General features: G+C 36.1%; 1 protein-coding gene across 1 annotated transcript in view; it reads right to left on the reverse strand.

The window, feature by feature from the left end:
* LOC107539298 (uncharacterized) overlaps positions 1-21,348 on the reverse strand; it is a 480,399-nt gene that overhangs the window by 6,671 nt on the left and 452,380 nt on the right. The window contains exons 19-23 of the mRNA XM_087818335.1: positions 17,642-17,770; positions 15,283-15,408; positions 7,970-8,098; positions 3,622-3,750; positions 525-653 (exon numbers count right to left, since the gene is read on the reverse strand). Of these exons, the coding sequence (XP_087674461.1) occupies positions 525-653; positions 3,622-3,750; positions 7,970-8,098; positions 15,283-15,408; positions 17,642-17,770 (642 nt within the window). The remainder of the gene's footprint in view (positions 1-524; positions 654-3,621; positions 3,751-7,969; positions 8,099-15,282; positions 15,409-17,641; positions 17,771-21,348) is intronic.

Below are 21,348 nucleotides of genomic sequence, written 5' to 3' on the forward strand. Positions count from 1 at the left end.
TGGGAGTCTTTTTTAAAGGCAGTAACTCTGATTCACATAAAGTCAAATGACTGCTGTCATTATATTATTATAAGATTTTTGTAGCCCTCTGTACAGAGCATACATAATACAAGTGAAAGTGAAATTCTGAGTTGTTTACTGAGAACTAGGTAATACGGCCTTGTTTTGCATAGGCTTAACCAGTCTTTTTGGACTTTATAATATTCCATTTTAAACTGAGTAGGCCAAATTCTCATTCAGAGGTAGAATCTTTGTCCCTTGAAGACTAACAGCTTCAGTGGTATTTTAAAATATTAAACAATTTCATTTAAGGGAGGGTACAATTTTTGAACAAGTGTCCACAAAATCAAAAGGATACATTATATTGGCTGTAGAGGGAATTCCTGTCAATTTAATGTCCAAGTCCGAAGCTTAGGTGATTATTCCATGTTTTTTATTTGGGTGTATGTTTGCCCTAAGATGGAAAGATGTCATAGTCACATAGAATTCCCCCATTCACACGCTTAAAAATGCTCTGGCTATACCTTTTTCACACTGGCTGCCATGGAAACCTGCTGGGCAAATGCACTGTCCACTCATTGCATCACAACTGGCTCCGTTTTTGCAGTCACAGATGTGAGCACAATTCAAACCATAAAATCCAGGAAGGCATGCTGGAAAATAAAAATGTCAAAATGCTATTTTGGCTTTAAGAATAAATACAGGGAGAATTAAAGGATATGCTCTAGGTCATTTGTTTCCCAGGACCAAAGAAGGAGACGAGAGCATAAAATTAGAAACAAGAAAACATTACGTGGAGAAGCATATTGACAGTTTAGTCCTACAGGCAAGTGGGTATCTTAATGCCATTTTCTATAAGTAGTCTAGAAGAATCCATCAAAAAGTTAAAATATCTTCAAGTAGATACTATCTATTTGCTATGATGTGCTATAGTCTGGCGAAGACTTCACCAAAACCCTCAAGTACCCTAAACACTTAAAAGAGCAATGTTTTCAAAATTTAGATACAGGTTAAATTTAGTAAGAATGGCTTCTGAATTAAATTATTTAAATAAATAAGAGAGTACCTGTGGATGGTGACTTACATGGATGGCTCTTGATATTTGAAGTTTGGGGAACGGATGATAAGAGGTGAAAGAGGGGAGGGAGGAAGGAAAAGGGAATAAAAGACAGAATATGATGTATATACAGTAGGTTAACATCATATAAAGAAGTTAGATTTTAAAGTCAGTGAAATTTAATCTTGAAAATATTTCCATAGATAGCCCATAAAGTAGAATTATTTCTTAGTAAGTGCAATATAACTTGTTTTTCTTCCATGGTTGGAGAAGATAAATATTTTTGTGGCTGCACATCAAAAGAAGTAATTGGTTTAAATTCAGAGACCATGTAATCCAAGCAAATGCATTTCTTTGAATGCTAAAGTAGTCATCTGCTCAGGGAGATGATCACTCAGAAAGAGTATGAGAGCCAAGCTTGACTGCAGACAAATAGGCCCATTTCCTATCTGGAATTTCTCTAAGGCCATGCTCACCACTCGCCAATGGGAATGGGAGGGGGGGAGGAAATGTCCTCAACCCTCCAACTATCAATTATTTTCCCTCTCTCCCCCTCTATTACCCCCCCTCTGTCCCCAGCAGCCCCCCCCCCCCCCCCCGTTTTCCAGGCACCTAGAGTTAGGTTTGCCTGTCTTCCTGTGTGTGACACTTCTCCATCATGTATGGAGTTACTCAGGACAGATTCAACATTAGGAAAAATTCATATTCAGGGAGCAGAAAAAGGAGGTAAAACCAAACGGAGATAAGAAATGGATTAGTTTATATAATACATACTTTTCCATTTTTTTTAATCTTATAATTTAAAAAAATGAGTAACAAAGAAGAATTCAATGCAGGGTTTCTTCTATTTGTTCTTGTATAATTGTTACTGAGAGTGCATAGAAAAATCAAATCTTTGTTTCCTTCATTTTAATTATATGTAAAGCTAAGCTCATAAAGGTTGCCTTGCTCGGCCTTTCTATTTCTCTAAACAGAAGAATCTTTGTCTGTTGAAGATTAACAGCTTTAGTGGTGTTTTGACATATTAAACAATTTCATTTAGGGGAGGGTACAATTTCTGAACAATCAGCAACAAAATCAGAAGGATACATTATATTGGCCACAGATTGAATTCCTATCACTTTAATGTACAAGTCAGAAGTTTAGGTGATTATTCCATGTTTTTGATTTGGGTTTATGTTTGCCCTAAGGTTCCCTGGCTCGGAACTTTAGAGCCATCTTTGGTTCCTTCATTTTCCTCATCTTCATGTCCAAATTAATTGCCTAATACAGTCAATTATTCTTACAAAATATCCTGTTCATTTATTTCCATTCTTATCTTAGTCCAGATTTTAAAATCTTACCCCATCACTATAGCTTTCCATGTGGACACTACTGATGGCTCCTTTTCCTAACAATCAATCATGTTCCCACTTTACAGATTTATTTCATTAGAGTAATATCTAGTAATATCTCTTGCCTGCTCCAAATCATCCTTGATACTCACCACATGTAGGGTATTAGAATATAGGATGTATGTATTAGGAAATTTATGGCCCTGAATAGATATTTTTTCTTCTTTTGTATCTTTTATTCCAATTTTGAAAACAAAGCAAACAAACAAAACCCACAAGGTGTTTGCTTCCACACTCCCTAACCCAAGAAACCTCAGAATGGTTGGCAAGAGTTCTAAACCTCAGAAGACTTAATAAAATTTGTTCTTGTGAAATGTTTGCCAAATCTTAAAAACAAGTTGAAAAACATGGAAACAATTTCTAACATTGCTATTATAACTTCAGAGGCTTTATAAAATTCCTTACTTCTAAATGATTAATATTAGTCAAGCTTTTGCCATGCACCTTAAGTGCAAATGCTTGCATGTATCTAATTTAATTCTCATGATAACATTTTAGGGTAGGTGTTATTATTATCCCCATTCTACAGATGATGAAACCAAAACTTTGAAGTTAATAGTTTAGACTTCTTTTATAAGGCAGAGCTAGACCATATGTAACTAACTCTAGGGGCTAGGATCTCACATCTTAATCTCTTAACTGTGTTTCACACATCAAGGCTCCCTGACATCTAAGACAATTATTGTATAATTTTCCCTTTTCCTAATTTTAGATGAAAATATTGAGAAGTGATATAAATAAATGTGTTTAAAGAGAACTTGAAGAAGATGTTTCAAAATAAGGTCTAGAATGATATGAAAGAAGCAGCTTCCTTGCTTATATTTTGTGTAAGAAAGTAGAATGATTTTGTTCAAAAGGACCAGCAGCTGACTCCTTTGGGTGTGTCTACCTGTGTCTACTCCAGATGATCACAGAACATTAGAATCATGTGTGTTTTTAACAGTAGTTCCAAAAAAGGATACAAAAATACAATTACTTAATAATAGCAGTTGTTGACACCTAGACCTTAGATTAGAGCTATAAAATACATGGCAGGAATATACATTAATGCATTAACAGTTTATCTAATTTGATAGAATGTGAATGTATTACTTTTACTATTTAAAAAAAAGTTTTTAAAGCTTAAAACTTATCAACACCATAATATGCCCACTCATTTTCTCTGTTTACCATGTTCACAGTCTCTTCCATAGTAACCTTGGAGGCACTCGCAGCTTCCAGAAAACCTGTTGCAAACTCCATTGTTCTGACAGGTGCAATTAAAATGGCAGCCTGGGCCATAATACCCAGGGGAACATTCTGAAAAAGAAAACCCAGCATTAGTTCTACTTAAGACAATTGAATTGTAATGAGTTTGATGACAGAAAAAAACAAAACACCAGAAGAATTAATGAAAAAATAAAAATCAGATGAATTATTAGCTAACACAATTGAGATAAAAGAGAGAAAGCACAAATATATACATTTTAAATAAACTGTGGAATGATCATCAAAAGGAATAAATATAAAAGGTACAATACAAATAAATATAAAAACCTAAATGAAATGGAAAAGTTATAGAAGACAACTTACCAAAATTATCCTAATTTGAGGCAGAAAACCTAGACAGGCTAATTATAATAGAAAAACAATAAAGAAAATAGCAAAATAGCTCCTGAATTAAAAAAAATCCCATAAGACCTATGTTTCACAGGAAAATTCTATAGACCTTCACAAATCAGATCCTCACCTTACTATTTACTCATGTCCAGAACACTGAAAAGGAAGGAAGCTTTCAAATACATTTTATTGAGTATAGCATCAATTCCCAAACCTGACAAAAATACATTAAAAGCTCAATTTCACTTATGAATATTGATGCCAAATTCATAAAAAATATAAGTACATAGAAACCAACAGCATATTATAAAGTAATATATCATGTCCAAGTCATATTTATTCCAAGAATGTAAGGTCATTTAATATTAGAAAATTCATTAATAAATCCACCATAATTATCAGCCTAAAGAGAAAAGTTTTATTATTAATTCCATAGATGCAGAAAATATATTTAAAAAATAAATTCACTAAAATTCAGTGAAAACATTTAATAAATTAGAAAATTAATAGCTATATCTTAATATGAATGTTAAAATCCAGTATTTTACTTAATGGGGAAGAAGTGGAATGATAGGCCATGTCTGTTCTCAGATAGGATGAGTTAATATCATAATTATGTTAATTCTCTCTAAAAGAGTAAACACAGAGGACCAAAAAACAATAAAAAATACCTGATTTTTAATTTTTTGTATCTAGACAATTTTATTATAAAGTTCATTGGAAAGACAAATAAAGAATAGTGCCTTAAAACCCTGGAGGAAAAAAAAAAAGAGCAATGAAGGCTGGCTAGCCCTATCAGTATCAAATATATAAAATAAAGACTCCATATTAAAAATGGTACTGCATTTACACATAGACAGACCCATAGAACAGAGCATCCAGAACGATACAAAACTGCATATAAATGTTTAGTATTTGATGAAGGCTGAATCTGGAGTCAATGAGGAAGTTAGACTTGTCAAAGCTGCATTACAATAACTGAGAAGCCATGTAAGGGGAAAATAGATTTATTCCTCACACAATACATCAAGAAAAATACTTAAAATTTATCAGAGAATCAAATGTCAAAAAATGACATCATACAGGTAATTAAAAGAAAGTCTGAGTGAATTTCTCTAATACCTGAGAATGGGGAACACATTCCTAATTATTACTCAAAATGTAGAAAATAATAGAGGAAAGAAAGACATATTTTATTACAAAAACCAACCAAACAAGAAATCCCACTGAATCATGAAGAATCTATAATCTAAAGATGTGCCCCTGAAGCACATCCCCTGGGATTCATACCCTTGTGCTGACCCCTCCTATGTGGAACCTGCGCTGATCCTGTGACTTACTTTATCCAGCAGGATATGGTGGAAGTGACATAATGCCATTTCCAAGCCTTAGGAAGCCCTGACAACTTCTGCTTTGGGAAGTCAGCTGTCATGTAAGAATTATTCTGCTGAAGAATTAGTATGGTGGAACCGTCAGGATGGGACAATTGCCCTTATAAAAAGAGATACAAGAGTGCTCTTTCTCTCTCCCCCCCAGTCTCTCTCTCTCTCCCCCTCTCTCTTTCCCTCCCATGTAAGGTTAAAACAAAAAGAAGGCCGTCTGCAAACCAGAAAAGAGTCTTAGCCAGGCCCTAAATCTGCATGTACCTTAATCCTGGACTACCCAGACTCCAGAACTGTGAAAATAAATGTCTGCTGTTAAAGTCTCCTAGTTTATGACATTTTGTTATATCAGCCTGAGCTGACTAAGACAAGGAGAAAGAAGCCATGTGGAGGAAAACCTGGTTGGCAGATGTGTAAATGAAGAGGTTATTTTCTATATTCCAGCTGGGTTGTCTTCAGAGAATTCCAGCCCGAGCTGCCATCTGAGAGAAGGATCCTTCAGCTGAACCCAGTTAACCCCCCAAATCTGAGAGATAATAATAAATGGTTGTTTTCAGTCTCTAAGTTTTGGGTTGGTTTGTTGTATACCAATAGATGACAAATCAGGTGGCAAACATATTATAGGAAAAATAGAAAGACCAAAGATAAACTTACCCAAATATGGGTGAATAATTCACAACAAAGTTAGTATTTCAAATACATATAGAACTTCTAATATTAGAGAAGAAAAAAACAAGAACCTCATAGAAAAATGAGCTTGAGTTATAATTTATAGAGAAAAGAAATGCAAAAGGTCCTTACCCACTACAGAAGATGCTAAACATTATTCATAACACTAAAAATGAAAATGAAAACTCCACTGATATAACATTTTTTACAAAAGTTTTGATAACATACTCTTTTGATAAATCCCTGAGGAAATAGGTAGTCTATACTGGTTATGAGTGTGCAAAATGGAACAAACCCTCACAGATGAGAATTTGTCAATATATTGTAAAATTACATTTGTATTTACCCAGTGACTCAGCAGCTTTTGTACATATCTGAGATAAGATAAACAAAAATAAATAATAAATAAGTTTAAATGAGAAATAAAATAAAAAGTTAAAAGTTTTAATGATAGAATAAAAATAAGTTTAATAGAATAAATTTTAATAATAGTTGAATTTAATTAAAATAATTTAATAAATAATAAAGAGTTTTAATGATAGAGTCCAAAGTTAAAACAGCCCACATCCCAAAATGCTGAAAGTTATCCAACTTAGAATTTTAAAATATCTGATATGAATATAAAGCTATTGTCTATTACTAAAGAACTGCTATTAATTTGATTTAGTAATTTCTAATATCAAAAAATTGATGAGCTGTCTCCATAAATTAGGGAGGATATTCATATTAAAAAAATTCTAAGAAAATGACCTTGAATGCTAGATCTAGAAGAGCTGTCATCTCCAAGTGTCATTGTCTTCATATTCATGTGGGAAAACCAAATCGCAGAGAGGCTGTGAACCTTCTGAAGGCACAGAGCATGGTATGAGCCAAGCAGAGTTGGCAGATGAGTGTGTCCACTCCCACTGCAAGGTGCTTTCTTGTGCGCCACTCTAGCAAATTTCATAATAGTCAAATTCACAGTGAAGAGTGGGTATCACACCCACGGTAACAGTACGGCAGGGCCACAGCCCCATAGCTGAGAACAAGTAGGTAAAAGTTTACTGCCAATTTTTTTTCTTTTCTTTTTTTACTCGAGGTACCCCAAGTGTAGGCCCCCAGCAGTGTTCTCACCCACACTCTGCCTTCTGGCCAGAGACCTTTCTCTCTATGCTGCCAAAACACAAAATCATCTCCTATAAAGGTGAGCTCTAAGTAGGGCGCATACTCTCCAGTGTTGCACAAAATAATCAACTGTGGTTTGGAAGAAAAACTGGAACTATCAGTCTTTATTGATACCCATTCTTTATCAATGTAAACCTTTATATATGTTTTATGATACACATAATATCTTAGTTGAGAAGCACATGAATGTCATTTTATGAGTAAAAATACATTTATAGTGGTAGATGATTACATTTTTCCTGCTGAAATAAAGTTTGGAGCCCTCCGTTCCCACAGTCTTCCCTTCACCCTTGGCTCTGCCCAGGGCCCCTGCCTGCCTCAAGGACTCAGTGGTGGTTGAAGCCCTTCAGCCTCATGCCCAGAAACTCAGGGCTCAACAGATTTGCTGTCCACAAAGGTTTCGTGCTTAAAAAACTGACTAGAGGGAGAGTTAATTTAGGACTTAGAGAAGTTCTTTTATGTTAATACTATTCCAGTTACTTAAGTGTTTTAAATGCTTTCATGTGGTATTCTGGTAGCAAGGTAACAAAAATCCATCAATATTAACAGAATCCTATTTTTATTGGAAATGTAATCATAATTACAAATGGCTTGCGTGAACTTATTGGGAAATCGTCTCTTGGGGGGCATCTCCAATATTTTATCAACCAGTGGCAGTATGCTCTAGATTTTCATTGAACGAAAGAAGGTAGCAATCAACTTACCTTTCTCACAATAATTTCCCATCCATCCAAGTCCACAGGTACAGCTTCCATCCACAGGATTGCAAAGGCCACCATTTTTACAGGTACATTTTCGTTCACAATTTGGGCCATACCTTGTCTGGGGACATCCTGTAGTAAAAATTAAAAATATCAAACTGAATAAAAATGTCACATGAACAAATATTTTTCTCTGCTTCAGACAGAGTAATCATATCTAAGTTGCAAAAGCATAAGATGCTCAAATCAAAACACTCAGATGTATCCCTAAGGTAGTAAGGTAACTGTCATTCATTCACGTTTTCATTCACTCCATAAATATTTACTGAGCTCATAATTATGTGCCTGGGAACTGGAGATGTCCCAGTGAACAAGCAGAGGTCAATCCCAGATTAGTGATGGAAGCCTTTTATGTATTTCGTCTCATAAAGATAAAGAAGACAGATGAGCAGTTTGTCTAATGTCCTTGTGCTGAAATACGAAAAGCACTGCAGCACACAATGCTGGTGACACAAACACAAATGCACGGCCAGGAGGAGTTAAGATAGCAGGGAGTGAAGCTGGCCAGGCATACGGAAAACTGAGACTTCACTGTCAGGGGACAAATAACTGAATGATGAATGACTGAAAGTGACACCAATGGGAGAGCAAAGGCTCCCTGAGGCAAGGCTAACTGCTACTCTCACCTAGTTGTTTTTTGCCAAAAGAATATGGGCCCGACACAGCCAGTTTATATAATTTTTTAGGAAAACTTAAATTCCATATTTTACGTAAGTTCATCCAATCTTTGAACATTGGCAACTAATTAAAATTGCTTTACAGGACTGTAGGAGCCAAAACTGTCAGCCAATTCAAATACATTTGTGGCTAGATTTGGCCAAGGGCCTGCCATTTAGACCCTCCAGTTTATAGTATTTTTACATAATGACATTTTCCACATGAATTATCTCATTTAATACTCACAAATATAATATCCCTCTGATGTGGGTACAGTATTCTTATTTTATACTTGAGAAAACTGATGCTCAGAGACTTAGGTCTTGCTCAGGTTTAAGCAGCCAGAAGAGATAAAAACCAAGCTTCAAGTCTGGAACTTCTGACTTCTCGTTAACCATTCGTTCTATTCCAGTTAGCAGGAGAGACATTAGAGAGTTTGGGGTTTTTTTACTTGCCTAAAAGCATTTAGTTAATACGTAACAGAGCATGTACTCGAATTTGATCTGTATGACACTTTTCCCCTTGCTTTTATTGGACTGAAGCAGGTGTGCTTCATTTTAGTACCAAATAAAAGAAGGGTTTTAATTTTGTTTATTTAGATAACAATTTTAGTTGTACGACAAATGGTTAGATGATCGTCACATGTGTAACAGGTTACTTTAAATTAGCTGTCAATTATTCTTTTTTAGTTTTTGCCTTTAAGGCAAATTAAGTAGAATCAGTGACACCCAGTTCTACACTATTAACATAAGCTTTCATCTGTTTCCCTCTCACCCATTTAAAACAACCTATCAGCCAGGAGGCTTGTTCACCTTCCAACCCGAATGTTGAAAGACATTGATGAACCCGGTGAATCTGTGAAAATACAGGACTTGGTGATAATGCTTAAGACAAAAACGTAATTGGAAAAGTGAGGAGGGCTTAGAAATGATTCTGTCCACAGGTCTAAGTGTTAGAACAATGTTTACACAGAACTGTTTATATGACCTTGTTGCTTTTTCAAAAGTTCATGTTATTACCTGATGAACTTTTCAAACACTATATGAAGGTATATTAAGGAAAAAAGTATTTCACCTGTGTTCCAGTCTCCCAGGTTCCCTTCCCCAAAACATCATTACTGCCATCTTTTTTCTGAACCATGGGTCTCATCCTGACCCCTCAATTAACAACTGCAACGTATCTCGCATTCTTGAGCCCCTTACCATGCTCTATTTTTATCTTACCATAGATTTTATTTCCTTTTAACATGCATATAATTAACTTATTAATTATGTTTATTGTCTCTTCTCCACAAGAAAACAAGTTGCAAGAGAACTGGGATATTGTGATTTATCCATACATTCTGTACACTTAAAACAGGCATTCAATAAATATCTGTTGAGTAGATAAATAACTGAATAGATCCAGGAATATTCCATGTCTAATAAGGCATATATATATCTCTTACTCCTTAACCTTTTTTTACCCAAAAGGTTAACACAGATAGATAACATTGTAAAATTTTTCTTCTGTAAATAAAATTGTCCAAGGTTTTTCTAAATTAGTACATATAATAGACCTGCCTCATTCATTTTTAAAAAAATATATCTTTATTGATTTCAGAGAGAGGACGGGACAGGGGAAGAGAGAGATAGAAACATCAATGATGAGAGAGTCATTGATTGGCTGCCTCCTGCACGCCCTGTGCTGGGGATCAAGTCCACAACCTGGGGATGTGCCCTGACAGGGAATCGAACTTCGATCTCCTGGATCCTAGGTCGATAATTAACCACTGAGCCCCACCCAGCCAGGCTAAAATACTGATTTTGTTTGCTCTTTTTAGCCACTGATTTTTTAAGGAGATTTCAAAAAGCTAATGAAGTATAGTGTAATGGGATTCCCCCTTTCCACAACCCCACCCCTGATAAGAGAATTAGTTTTGTTATTAGTTTCTGTTTTATTGCTTTGTGATCATCGAATATCATGAATTATACTTTTTAGAATTGATTTTCTTTCTCAGTTTTTATGAATATTCAGTGGATACTTTTTTCAGGGTGCAGTTTGGTTTATAGCAATTGGACATACCTTATTATGTTCAAGTTTCTATAAGATTATTTTTATGCGTGTGTGCATACAGTAATACGTGTATGGACTAACATAAATAATCTACTGATACGCTCTTGAAGTCTATTTCTTCTTCCAGCATATGGCTTTTGCTTTATTAATTTCAGTACTGTGTTATTTATTTTATACATATTGATTACACTTAAATCTTCAGTGTGAATTTTACCCTCTACTATAAGTGCCCTTCTCAAGATGCTTTTTGCCATAAAATTAACATTGTTTAATTCTGACGTCATGACCACTGCTTTATATTTGCTCATATAATTTGGTGGATCTGTACCATGTATTTACCTTAATTTTATTTTAGAGTCTTTTTTTCTAAGATAGGGTAGATGTTGTTTCTCTTTTGCTGCTTCAAGATTTTTTCTCTTTAAGTATTCAGAAGTTCAGTGTTGACATGTCTTCTGTAGATTTCTTTTAGTTTATCCTGTTCGGCTTTCACACAGCTTCTTGAATTTGTAGATTTATCTTTTTTGTCACAAAGAAATTTTAGCTATTATTTCTTTGAATACTGTTCCAGTCCTGTCCTTTCACTTCTCCTCTGAGACTCTGATGATATATATTAGACCTTTTTTGTGTGGTTCTGCGGGTTGTGAGGCTCTGTTATTTCTTATTTTGGTTGTTTGTTTTCTTTTCCCCATTTTTTTGTTTAGATTTGGTAACTTCTATTGTTTTATCTTTGAGGTCACCGATGTGTTTCTCTGCCCTCCACATTTTGCTATTAAGCCCGTCTGTTGAGTTGTTTTTTTTTGGTCATTGTATTTTCCAGTTCTAAAATTTTCATTTGGTTTTGCTTTATGTCTCTTATTTTTTTGCTGAGCTTTTCTATTTTTTTGTTTCAAGCATTTTCGTAGTTGCTCCCTGAAGCATTTTTATGATGGCTCCTTTAAAATTCTTATAATTTTATCATCAGTGTTCTCTCAGTGTTCATATCTGTTAATTATTTTTTATTAAATTTATTAGAGTTACATTGGTCAATAAAATTACATAGGGTTAAGGGTACAATTCCATAATATTCATCTGTATACAGCACTGTGTGTTCACCACCCAGAGTCAAATCCCCTTCTGTCACCATGTATTTGACCACTTTTACCCTTTACTCCCCCCCCCTCCACCAGTCCCGCAACCCTCTTCCCTTTGGCAACCACCATACTGCTGTCTGGGTTTTTGTCTGTCTTGTTTGTTCAATAGTTGCTTTCAGTTTTATACCCTACACTGATTTGAAATTTTCCTGGTTGCTGATATGATGAATAATTTTTAAATGAAACTTGGACATACTGAGTATTATGATACGAGGCTCTCGATCTCATTTAAATCTCCTGACCTAGTATGTCCCCTATGACACTGCGTATGGTGAGGAAAGAGGTTCAGCAGATAGAAGCTGAAGTCCATGTTCCTCACCAAGTCTCCGAGTGGGAGGGGAATAAACATGACCCCTTCCTGCTTGGTCAGGGTAAGAGTTCAGGTTCCCCACGGGCTGTTGCTGACAGAGGGGTGGAGGTGCCTCCTTCCAGCTCCCACTTGACCTCCACTGACACTGCCTGAGGTGGCCTCACTGCTGCCTGGTGGCTGTGGAAGCCCGACTCTCCACTAGACCGCCTCTGATGCCACCCTAGCAGAGAGGAGTGTGGTGTCTCCTTATCATCCACCTAGGGTCGTGGGGTTCACTCTCTCCACGCGGTTGACACTGATACTGTGGGGGAGAGGCTGGGGAGGGGGCGGGGGGGCGTTGTTCCTACTGGGCAGGGATGAAAGTCCCAGCCCCACCAGGCCTTTCCTCACACCATCCTGGGGCAGCGGGAGGGTGGCCTCATTGTATCTAGGTGGAATTTGAAGAGTAGATTCTTCAGGTGGCCCGGGATGGAGCTGAGGATGCAGTTTTATTTTGTAGTGTCTGACTAGAGTAGACTGATTATTGGCTAAGAGTTTTTTTTGTCTCCATAGGCTGCCTTTTTCCTGGTCTTTTGACCAGAAGAAATGGGCTTATCTTGGGCCTTATTTTCTCTGCACTGATTGGCCTTCCAGGGTTTCGTGTTGCTTGGGACCCAGTCCAGGATATCTAAGATACAAAAAGGAAGCCCCGGGAACTCATGGCCATGTTGTTCCCAAAGTCCCCACTGTTCCTAGTGAGTCTGCCTTCCCTTCGCATTTCAGAGATTCTTATGTTTGTTTTCTAGATGTTTACTGGTTTTGGAGGAAGAAATAAGAATACATGTATATACTCCATCTTTCTCTAAATGAAAGTCTTGTAATTTTATATAATCTAAGGAATCTGCTTTAGCCAGCATATAATATTACATAATATGATGATTTCTTTATTTACTACATATTGATCCTCTAGTATGAGTGCTGATGAAATTAACATGATTCTGCTTTCTCAAAATTTTACTCACACCTCTCTTGTACCTTATTTTAGCCGGCAACATTTTTATTCTTAAATTCTCAATTATAGCATTCTAAATTCCAGCATTTACCATTACACATTTAAATGTGCTTATTGAGTTGTCATATATAAATAATGTTTTGACACAGATCTATCCCTGCCACCCCATAACCACTAATAAAGAAATTTCATTAGTATACTTATACTCTTCCACCTTCTTTCCCCTTCCAGTATATGCTAAAGTTATGCTAAAAATCTCAACATTGTTGTAATTTATAATATTTATATACTTACCTTACAGCACTTGACCATAATCCCCACATTTGTTTTATATTTAGCCCTAATTAAAATAGATTTAATACTCACTAATAGTTTACCAGAGATTTTTCATATATTACTTGGTGGCTCAAATGTATCTTTTATTAGTTTCTTCAAAGTATTTTATAGCTTCTATATTTCCAGAACCTTTTTTTATTATTAAAAATAGTCGTTTATTTTTCATGTCATACTGAAATGATAGTTTCACTGTGTATAAAATACACTAGTTATATTTTTCCCCCAAGAATTTCATAGGCATTGATTAACCATAGGCTAGCAATGAACATTGTTGTGAGGTATGAGGCCAGATTGATCCCCCCACTTCTTATGAGATCTCACAATTTTTTTATTTTCCCAATGGAGTTTCCCCTTGCCTATGGTCAACCCTAACTAGCATTTCCAGGGATATAATGTATTTATTCACCCTGTAGCATCAGATCTCCTTTCATTTCAGGTAAAACATCTTGAATATATTTGATCAGTTTTCTGTTCCATTTATATATTAGTTTTCTTTTTCATTTCATTGTTTGCACTTTCCTCAAGCATATTTTTTATATGCCTGGCTGTCCCATCAGTAGATTCCATCCTTTTATTACCTACCTTCAACGTGGCCTTTATTCATATGATGTGAGGTTTAATTTTCTTTTCCACTTTTTCCTGAGCTCTGCCAGCTTATTTTTTCATTTTCTTTTGTTGTGTTTTCATTTATTTTCACGAACCTTGTATCTCTGCATTGCACTCACATTTTATAGAGGACACTTTTTCATTATGTCCTTGAATTCTTGGAAGAAATTCTGGTTAATATTTTCAGGTGTTCCATAACAAAAAAACTTTTTTGCTCTATGTTGGGTTCATATTTTGCTTCCAAAATTAGGAGAGTTTGTTTGTTTGTTTGTTTTTTAGTGTGCCAGCTTAGTTTTTTATTATTATTAACTTAGTTTTTTATGTACTGGCTATTTGTGGGAGGGTAGTATGGATTTGGGGCTAGAAAGATATCTCAGCTAGTAGGAAGCCTCTTGGCACAGAGTAAAACACCATGTGACCCACCAAGTCCCCTCTATCTCAGCACAGAGTTGAAAAGATATGCCTGTTCACTTCTTGATTTTATCCCATTTTTCCTGCCGCTCTGAGATGTCCAGGGAATTCAAAGCAGCTCCTGCAGCCTGCCCAGGCACCCAACCTCATGATTCCACAAGGGCTTGTTAGTTTTGCCCTTCTGTGTGAGCCATGGAGGAGTGGCTGCACTGCTGGACCCACCTAAGAGCTTTAGGGGCCCAGTATCCTCTCTACATGCCCACACTTCATTGAACTTGACAGTTCTTCTGTTATGATTATTGTTATGATAATAATAAATAAGATTTAGGACAAGAAAGTTTCACAGTATGAAACAGAGATCATGTTTTTCTTTCTGTCTCTTATTTTTCTTGCAGCTTTCAGTGGACTTCTGAAAGTTGAAAAAGATATAACATTCTTCAGTTCTTACAATTAGACATCTCCAACACACAATTTTTGGCAGTCTTACAAAAGTTTACCCAAGTTATTTAAAAATTTTCTCCCAGTCAAGAGTATGCAGAAATTATTCTTTGTTTTTGTTTTCAATTTTTGTTTAGCCTCCAGTAGACTATTTCGTATGTAGCTCTACAGCAGCATGTAGTTCATGTTATTAAAACCACATTTAAGAAGAAAGTGTTGTAAACAAAGCTTAGTTAATTACATTCCCTGGCACCAAATCTGCCTTTAGAGTGTAGCATAGTTAGTGCCTGGATAAGCAAGGTAACCCTGCAGTCATTGTTACCTTGCTGACACTTGGCTCCCGTTTGGCCAGGTGAACAGTGGCACCCTCCAGTCACCGGGTCACACTGTCCTGAGCCACAGGAACACCGCTGGACACAGTCCTTCCCGTAGTGATCTGTAGGACAAGCTTGTGGGAAGGAGCAAAACAAAGCAGAGCAAAACAAAGGCAGATTTTTCTTATTAAAACCTTTCGCCAGTCAAGAGTTTTAAAACTTGTAAATACATTACCCTTTCTTTTAATCAAATAGATTTTCCTGATTTGTCCTCAGTTTGGATGTCAACTTAAAAGGTTACTTTGGAAAAAAAATCCCAAAAAGACAAAACAAAAAAAGGAATTGTTCAAATTGTTGCTTACTTAGTGTAATTTTAGTTGACAACTGGAATTCCAACCAAATATCTAGTGTCAAACACTTACATATAGGATATAAATGATTCTATAAATTCTGACTTTCTTTATCCCATAGCTGTCGTGTGTGTGTGTGTGTGTGTGTGTGTATGTGCGTGTAATATTCTTGAGTATGTTTCCTCTTAAAGTCCACACTGGAATTTTAGCTTACGTTTATATATTGATTTAAGACTATTATGCTCACATCTCCAAATATTAATTTATATATTTATTACTTTATTTGTAAATTTATTCTTTACTTGAAACTAAAAAATCTGTTAAATTATTTTTAGTAAATTATATTATTACATGTTTATCAATCTGTTTGCTTGTTTGTTTAGCTTCAAATTTATTCCAAAAATTCACTGAGATGCTTACCAAAATACAGGAAACGCACAAAGATAAAATAAATACGCGTGAGAATCAAGCAGAGGGAAAATATGGTAACAACACATATAGGGTGCCCCAAAAATGTACAGACACACTTTGAATAATTATAAAGGCAGTGTTTATTAAACTATATTTCATTTTCTAAATTGAGCTATCAGCTGATAAAGTGTGTGTACATTTTTTTGGTTTACCCTATACATAAATGAATATGGTAATTCCTTGAACTTAAGAGGTAGATTGTAAATTTGGCTCAGCCCTACCTAGCTGCCAAAGTAAAGAAGAAAAGTGCTCAGGTACAAGATCACAGCTCTGTGAAGACAAAAATACTCTCAATATTCAGGGAAACCATAGCTTTTGAAGATGCTTTGGCCTGAGGAAATTAGAAAATTTCTCCCAACGATTCTCTTTGAAGAACAAACACAAAGGAGCCAGTCAGAACCTTTAGGAGATGTTTATGGGTTGGCTTTAACTCAAAGATAACTTGGCCGTTGAGGCCTCAGAGGCAGTATCCACTAGGTTTCAATTTTCCGCTACTAGGAGCCAGGACTTTGTCTTATTTGCCTTTTATCCTCAGAACAGCAGGGTACTGAGGCAGGGTAATTAAAAATACCCTCATACAAAGAAGACTGAGCAGCTACCTGCCTGAGGGAGATAAGCATTTTGGATATCTTTAGCACAGAACAACTGAGCACCATGCCTGATCACAAACTTCGTTATCATTCTTCCAAATAAAGAAATCTCTAGTTCACGATCACAGTACTTGTATCTTTAATTTATGTTCTCTTGATGTTTTTTTTACTCTTTTAATTATGAAGTATAAGATACAGAATACTGCAAAAATCTAAATGTGCAGCTCAATGAAGGATCATAAAGTGAACATCCTCCTCAACAGCACAAAGAACACAGGCCAAAGAACACAAGGTTGGCAGGACCACCTCCCCTTCATGAGCTCTTCTACCCATTGCCTCCTCTCCTTCCTAAAGAGCACCTAGACCTTGCAAACTATTCAAATACTTATAAAATGGAAGGTCTAATAAAAGCAAAACATATTTGCTAAGGACATCCCCAAAGTGTTTAAGCCAGGTCATTGTTAAGGGATCTTTCATTTATAACTAGTCGCTTAAACTATGTCAATAGTTGTTTTCGTGATAAGTAGTTAAGGTCTTTGGATTTTAGGGAATGAGTTACTTTCTGATAAACAGGGGAACTGCTTAATTTTAAGCTGGAAAATTGCTGAGGATAAGTGAAATTGTGGAACTTTAGATAATGAGTTTGACATTGTATACACAAGAATCCCCAGTCTTACCTGATCTTGCCAGATTTTTGAATCCTAACCTGAGTCCAGCATTGGTAGGGCAAGAGAAGTTATGACCAAAGGGCTCTCTTTGGCTGCCTTCACTGACTTCAGCTCTCAATCAAACTCCTGATGTAAGTACTCCTCAAACTAGAATTTAGGTCAGTTGGTGTTTGCTGTTACCGCAGTAAATTATTAACTAAAATAATTGCAACAATATTTATTCCCTAAGCGTGGTTATTAAAAATTCTGCTTTAGCATATCCATTTCATAATAGGTAGAGTGACTTACTTTGACTGCAGTCAGCCCCAGTGAAGCCAGGAGGGCAGTCACAGGTGCCAATCATGTTGTCACAATTGCCACCATTCAGGCACTTACAAGTCCTCTGGCAATAAGGACCATAAGTGCCTTTTGGACATTCTGTTAAAGGAGAACAAACCATATGTGGTAATGTACTTGAAGCAATCAATATTTAAATTCATGTCCACAGACGTGGTTAACTCAATATTCCAGTTACTGGTTTTTGGTACTTTCATGGACTTACCTGAGGATATGAGATGAAAGAGATGGCTCAGAAATAGAGGCTGCTAATTAATAAGATATAAGAAAAACTTTGAGCTTCTTTGGAAATCTACCCACTTTTAGAGAATACTCAGAATAGGAGACACTTCACCAAACAAGGCTATTTCATTCCAGCCTACATAAATTTATTATTTTGGCTAATATTTAAGTGTTTGTTTTGCCTGGAATGATCTGGGTTTAATACACATAAGAATTCAAAATGGGACCAAGCATAGAGGAAGTGTCTTTATTTTGTTAGTTTCTCAGCTGTTTGCTGTCATATTCATGAATGTGTGGCCTGCCATGATGATACCTTTCATCGGAGTGAATAAGTACCCAGGCTTCAAGATAAACAGAGTCTGAACAGGAGAAAGAGCGAGCTGAAGACTATATTATCTGTGCAATGGCTGAAAGACTGGGGGTGTTTAGCGAAGAGAAGAATCTAGTTAAAACATGAGCAGAGGACCTGAGCAGGCACTTCTTCCAAGAAGACATACAGATGGGCGACAGATGCTCAACTTCACTAGCAATAAGAGAAATGCAAATCAAAACCACAATGAGACACCTCCTCGCACCTGTTAGAATGACTATTATCTATAAGACAAGAAATAACAAATGTTGATGAGGATGAAAAGGGAACCCTCGTACACTGCTGGTGGGAACGCAAATTGGTGTAGCCTCTGTGGAAAACTTCAAAGTCTTAAAAATCATAGAAGTTTGAGTTTCAAGAGACCTGGTTCAACTCTTATTCTAGGATGATGAAGTTGAGGCCTACAGAGTGAAGTGGCTTGAAATATTTATTGTACAAAGGTCTGTCCCCAGTTAGAGATAACCCTCTATTCTTGTCATATATTTAAAATATGATGCTGTAGCAAGTTTTGAATAGACTGTGATTTTAACCCTATATCTCTAACTTACTAGTGTTACAGCCTTGAGTAAGTCCTTTCTTTGAGCTTCTGGTTCTTCATTCTCAAAGGGTCTAACAACAAAATGACAGGACTGTTGTGGGAACTAAGGTGAAAAAATAGAGTATCTAAGACATTACCAAACCCATAAATCACCCAAGTCAGCCGTAGCTATTATTTTCATTAATAGAGGCAGGATCATGGGTAGGTACGTAGCATAACCCTTTCCCTACCTGCTTGACCTGAGTCAAAGGCTTTGATATTTGCCTTAGGTCCTTTCTCTTGGAAAATCTTTTCCTTGGAAACAAAGCTCCAAAGGTGACTAAACTAGACCACATGACTCTTTCTTCCTTCCCTTTTATTTTGTATTTTTATATAAGAATCAGAACATTTTTTAAGTATTTCACATATAGCAAGGTTTTAGAGGTAGAAATTTAAAAAAATGGTCTTTTATTGAGATTCAGATTGTTTATAATTCTCACATATATCCTGTTCTAAAACCCAGGGTTTTCACCTTGAGTCTAATTCTCCATGATGGAGATGTAAAGAAAAACACTTTAAAATCATTGATACAAAAGGTTATTTCTCTGTTATAACTGTTGTATTTCTTTATTCCTTTCTGTGAAAAAGAATGGATTCACTTCACCTTCCCTTTTGTCATTCCCTCCTTCCCGAGGGTGCCAGTTTTCATAGCAAATTAACCCTTTTTGGTACACAGAATTCTATAGCCCTCCTAAGAAGTTTTTTTTCCTCCCTCACAAAAATGCAATAGAATGCACCTACAAAGTCAGTGATTAGAAAAGAGTCTCCAGCTCCTCTTCTCTTATTCACCAAGGTAAAAACCTTCTTCTTGCATGTCCACTGGGGTCAGTCTCTTAGAATGTAAACTTTTATAGTTTGTATCATTACTATGTGTGATGCTGTAAAAATTGTTTGGTTGCTTGATATTAGAGTAAATACAAAGAAAGCAATCTGAAGGCATGGAGTTCGAAACAAGGAAGTCTAGTGTGTACTGCTGGCAGGTTGCCTCCACAAAGCAGGTTAAATTAATAAGAGTTGATGGCATAGAAAATTCTGGAGTCACATTACTCTGAAGTGAAAGGTGACATGGCGTTCTGTGCGATGAGGAAAAGAGCAACCCCTGACAGAGTGAAGCTTATGAACTTATTAATGAGAAAAATCTTAAATGGTGAATGTAATCATGAGCATCAAAGAAAAAGCATCTCAGTCAAAAGGGGAAAAAGAGCTTATGTAAAATTATTTGATACATTTAAATGACTGATATATGTAAAAGTCTGTATTTTGCAATCACTTTTGTATGTCAAAATTACTTTGGAAACATAATTTCCCTCTGATATATAACCATTTTGCTAACTATCTTATAAATGGTGGTTTTGCATTTGATAGAATCATCTCTTTCTGTTCTTTTTATTTTTATTTTTAATCCCCCCCCCAAGGATTTTTTCCCCCCATTGGTTTTTAGAGACAGTGGAAGGGAGAGAGAAACATCGATGTGAGAGACACATTGATTGGTTGCCTCCCGCACGTACCCCAACCGGGGCCTGGGACTGAACCTGCAACTCAGGGAAGTGCTCTTGACTGGGACTCTAACCCTTGACTCTTTGGTGCGCTGGCCAATGCTCTAGCCACTGAGTGAGACTGGCCAGGGCTGTTCTTGTTGTTATACATAGAAAAAAAATTACTTCTTTTAGTCTTCAACTTAATTATCCTTTTGAAATAGAGACAGTGAACTTGATGAACTTACTAATGAGTACACCATCTGTTGAAAGATAGTATATGTGCGAACCTCTTAGCCCCACAACTCATTAAATTTATATCAAGAGTACGGTATTTGTTTACAAAAGTGCCCATAACTTTTCCCCCCTCAAAAATAAGTAATTTTATGAACAATTCCACTTTCTTGCATAACTGTAACTATGAAAAGTTTGACTTCTGGAATCATGCACGCATCCCTTGCTCAAAAGGTCAACAAATTTTATAAGGGAGCATATGCCCAGGACACAATGATTTCATTCCACTTGCTTTAGTGAAATTTGGGCTCTTTGCCCTCATTTCCTAAAGTTCCATTTTGATCATTACTTGGCCTTTGCTCTGTCCTTTACAACTACTTCTCCTGGGAAATTCTGTTTCTCTGACAAGGGATGTTTAGTTATTTCCTATTAGAAGTTGACTGTTTTTCCCACTTTTGCTCCATCCCCTCTCCTTGAAGGAGCTTGACTAGGAAGAAGCTTGGATATGAGTTCACAGTTCTGATTTGTTTAGATCTGAAAGGCTACTGTATACTCTGATGATTTAAATGCCTGGGAACTTAGAGCAAGCAAGGCTGTGACTGTATCCTGAGACACTGAGCTCCGAAGCAGATAAAAATGCACAAATCTGTTTTTTACAGAGTCATTTTTTCTAGTATTTGACCAGATTACTCACACATACACTAGCCGTTATCATGAAGTTTTACTTTATACTTAAAAGAGATACTAAGATACGGTCTGTCTGAATTTTTATTGCTATGAG

Source organism: Miniopterus natalensis, chromosome 6 (assembly GCF_054644295.1).
Source record: "Miniopterus natalensis isolate mMinNat1 chromosome 6, mMinNat1.hap1, whole genome shotgun sequence".
Taxonomy (NCBI): Eukaryota; Metazoa; Chordata; class Mammalia; order Chiroptera; family Miniopteridae; genus Miniopterus; species Miniopterus natalensis.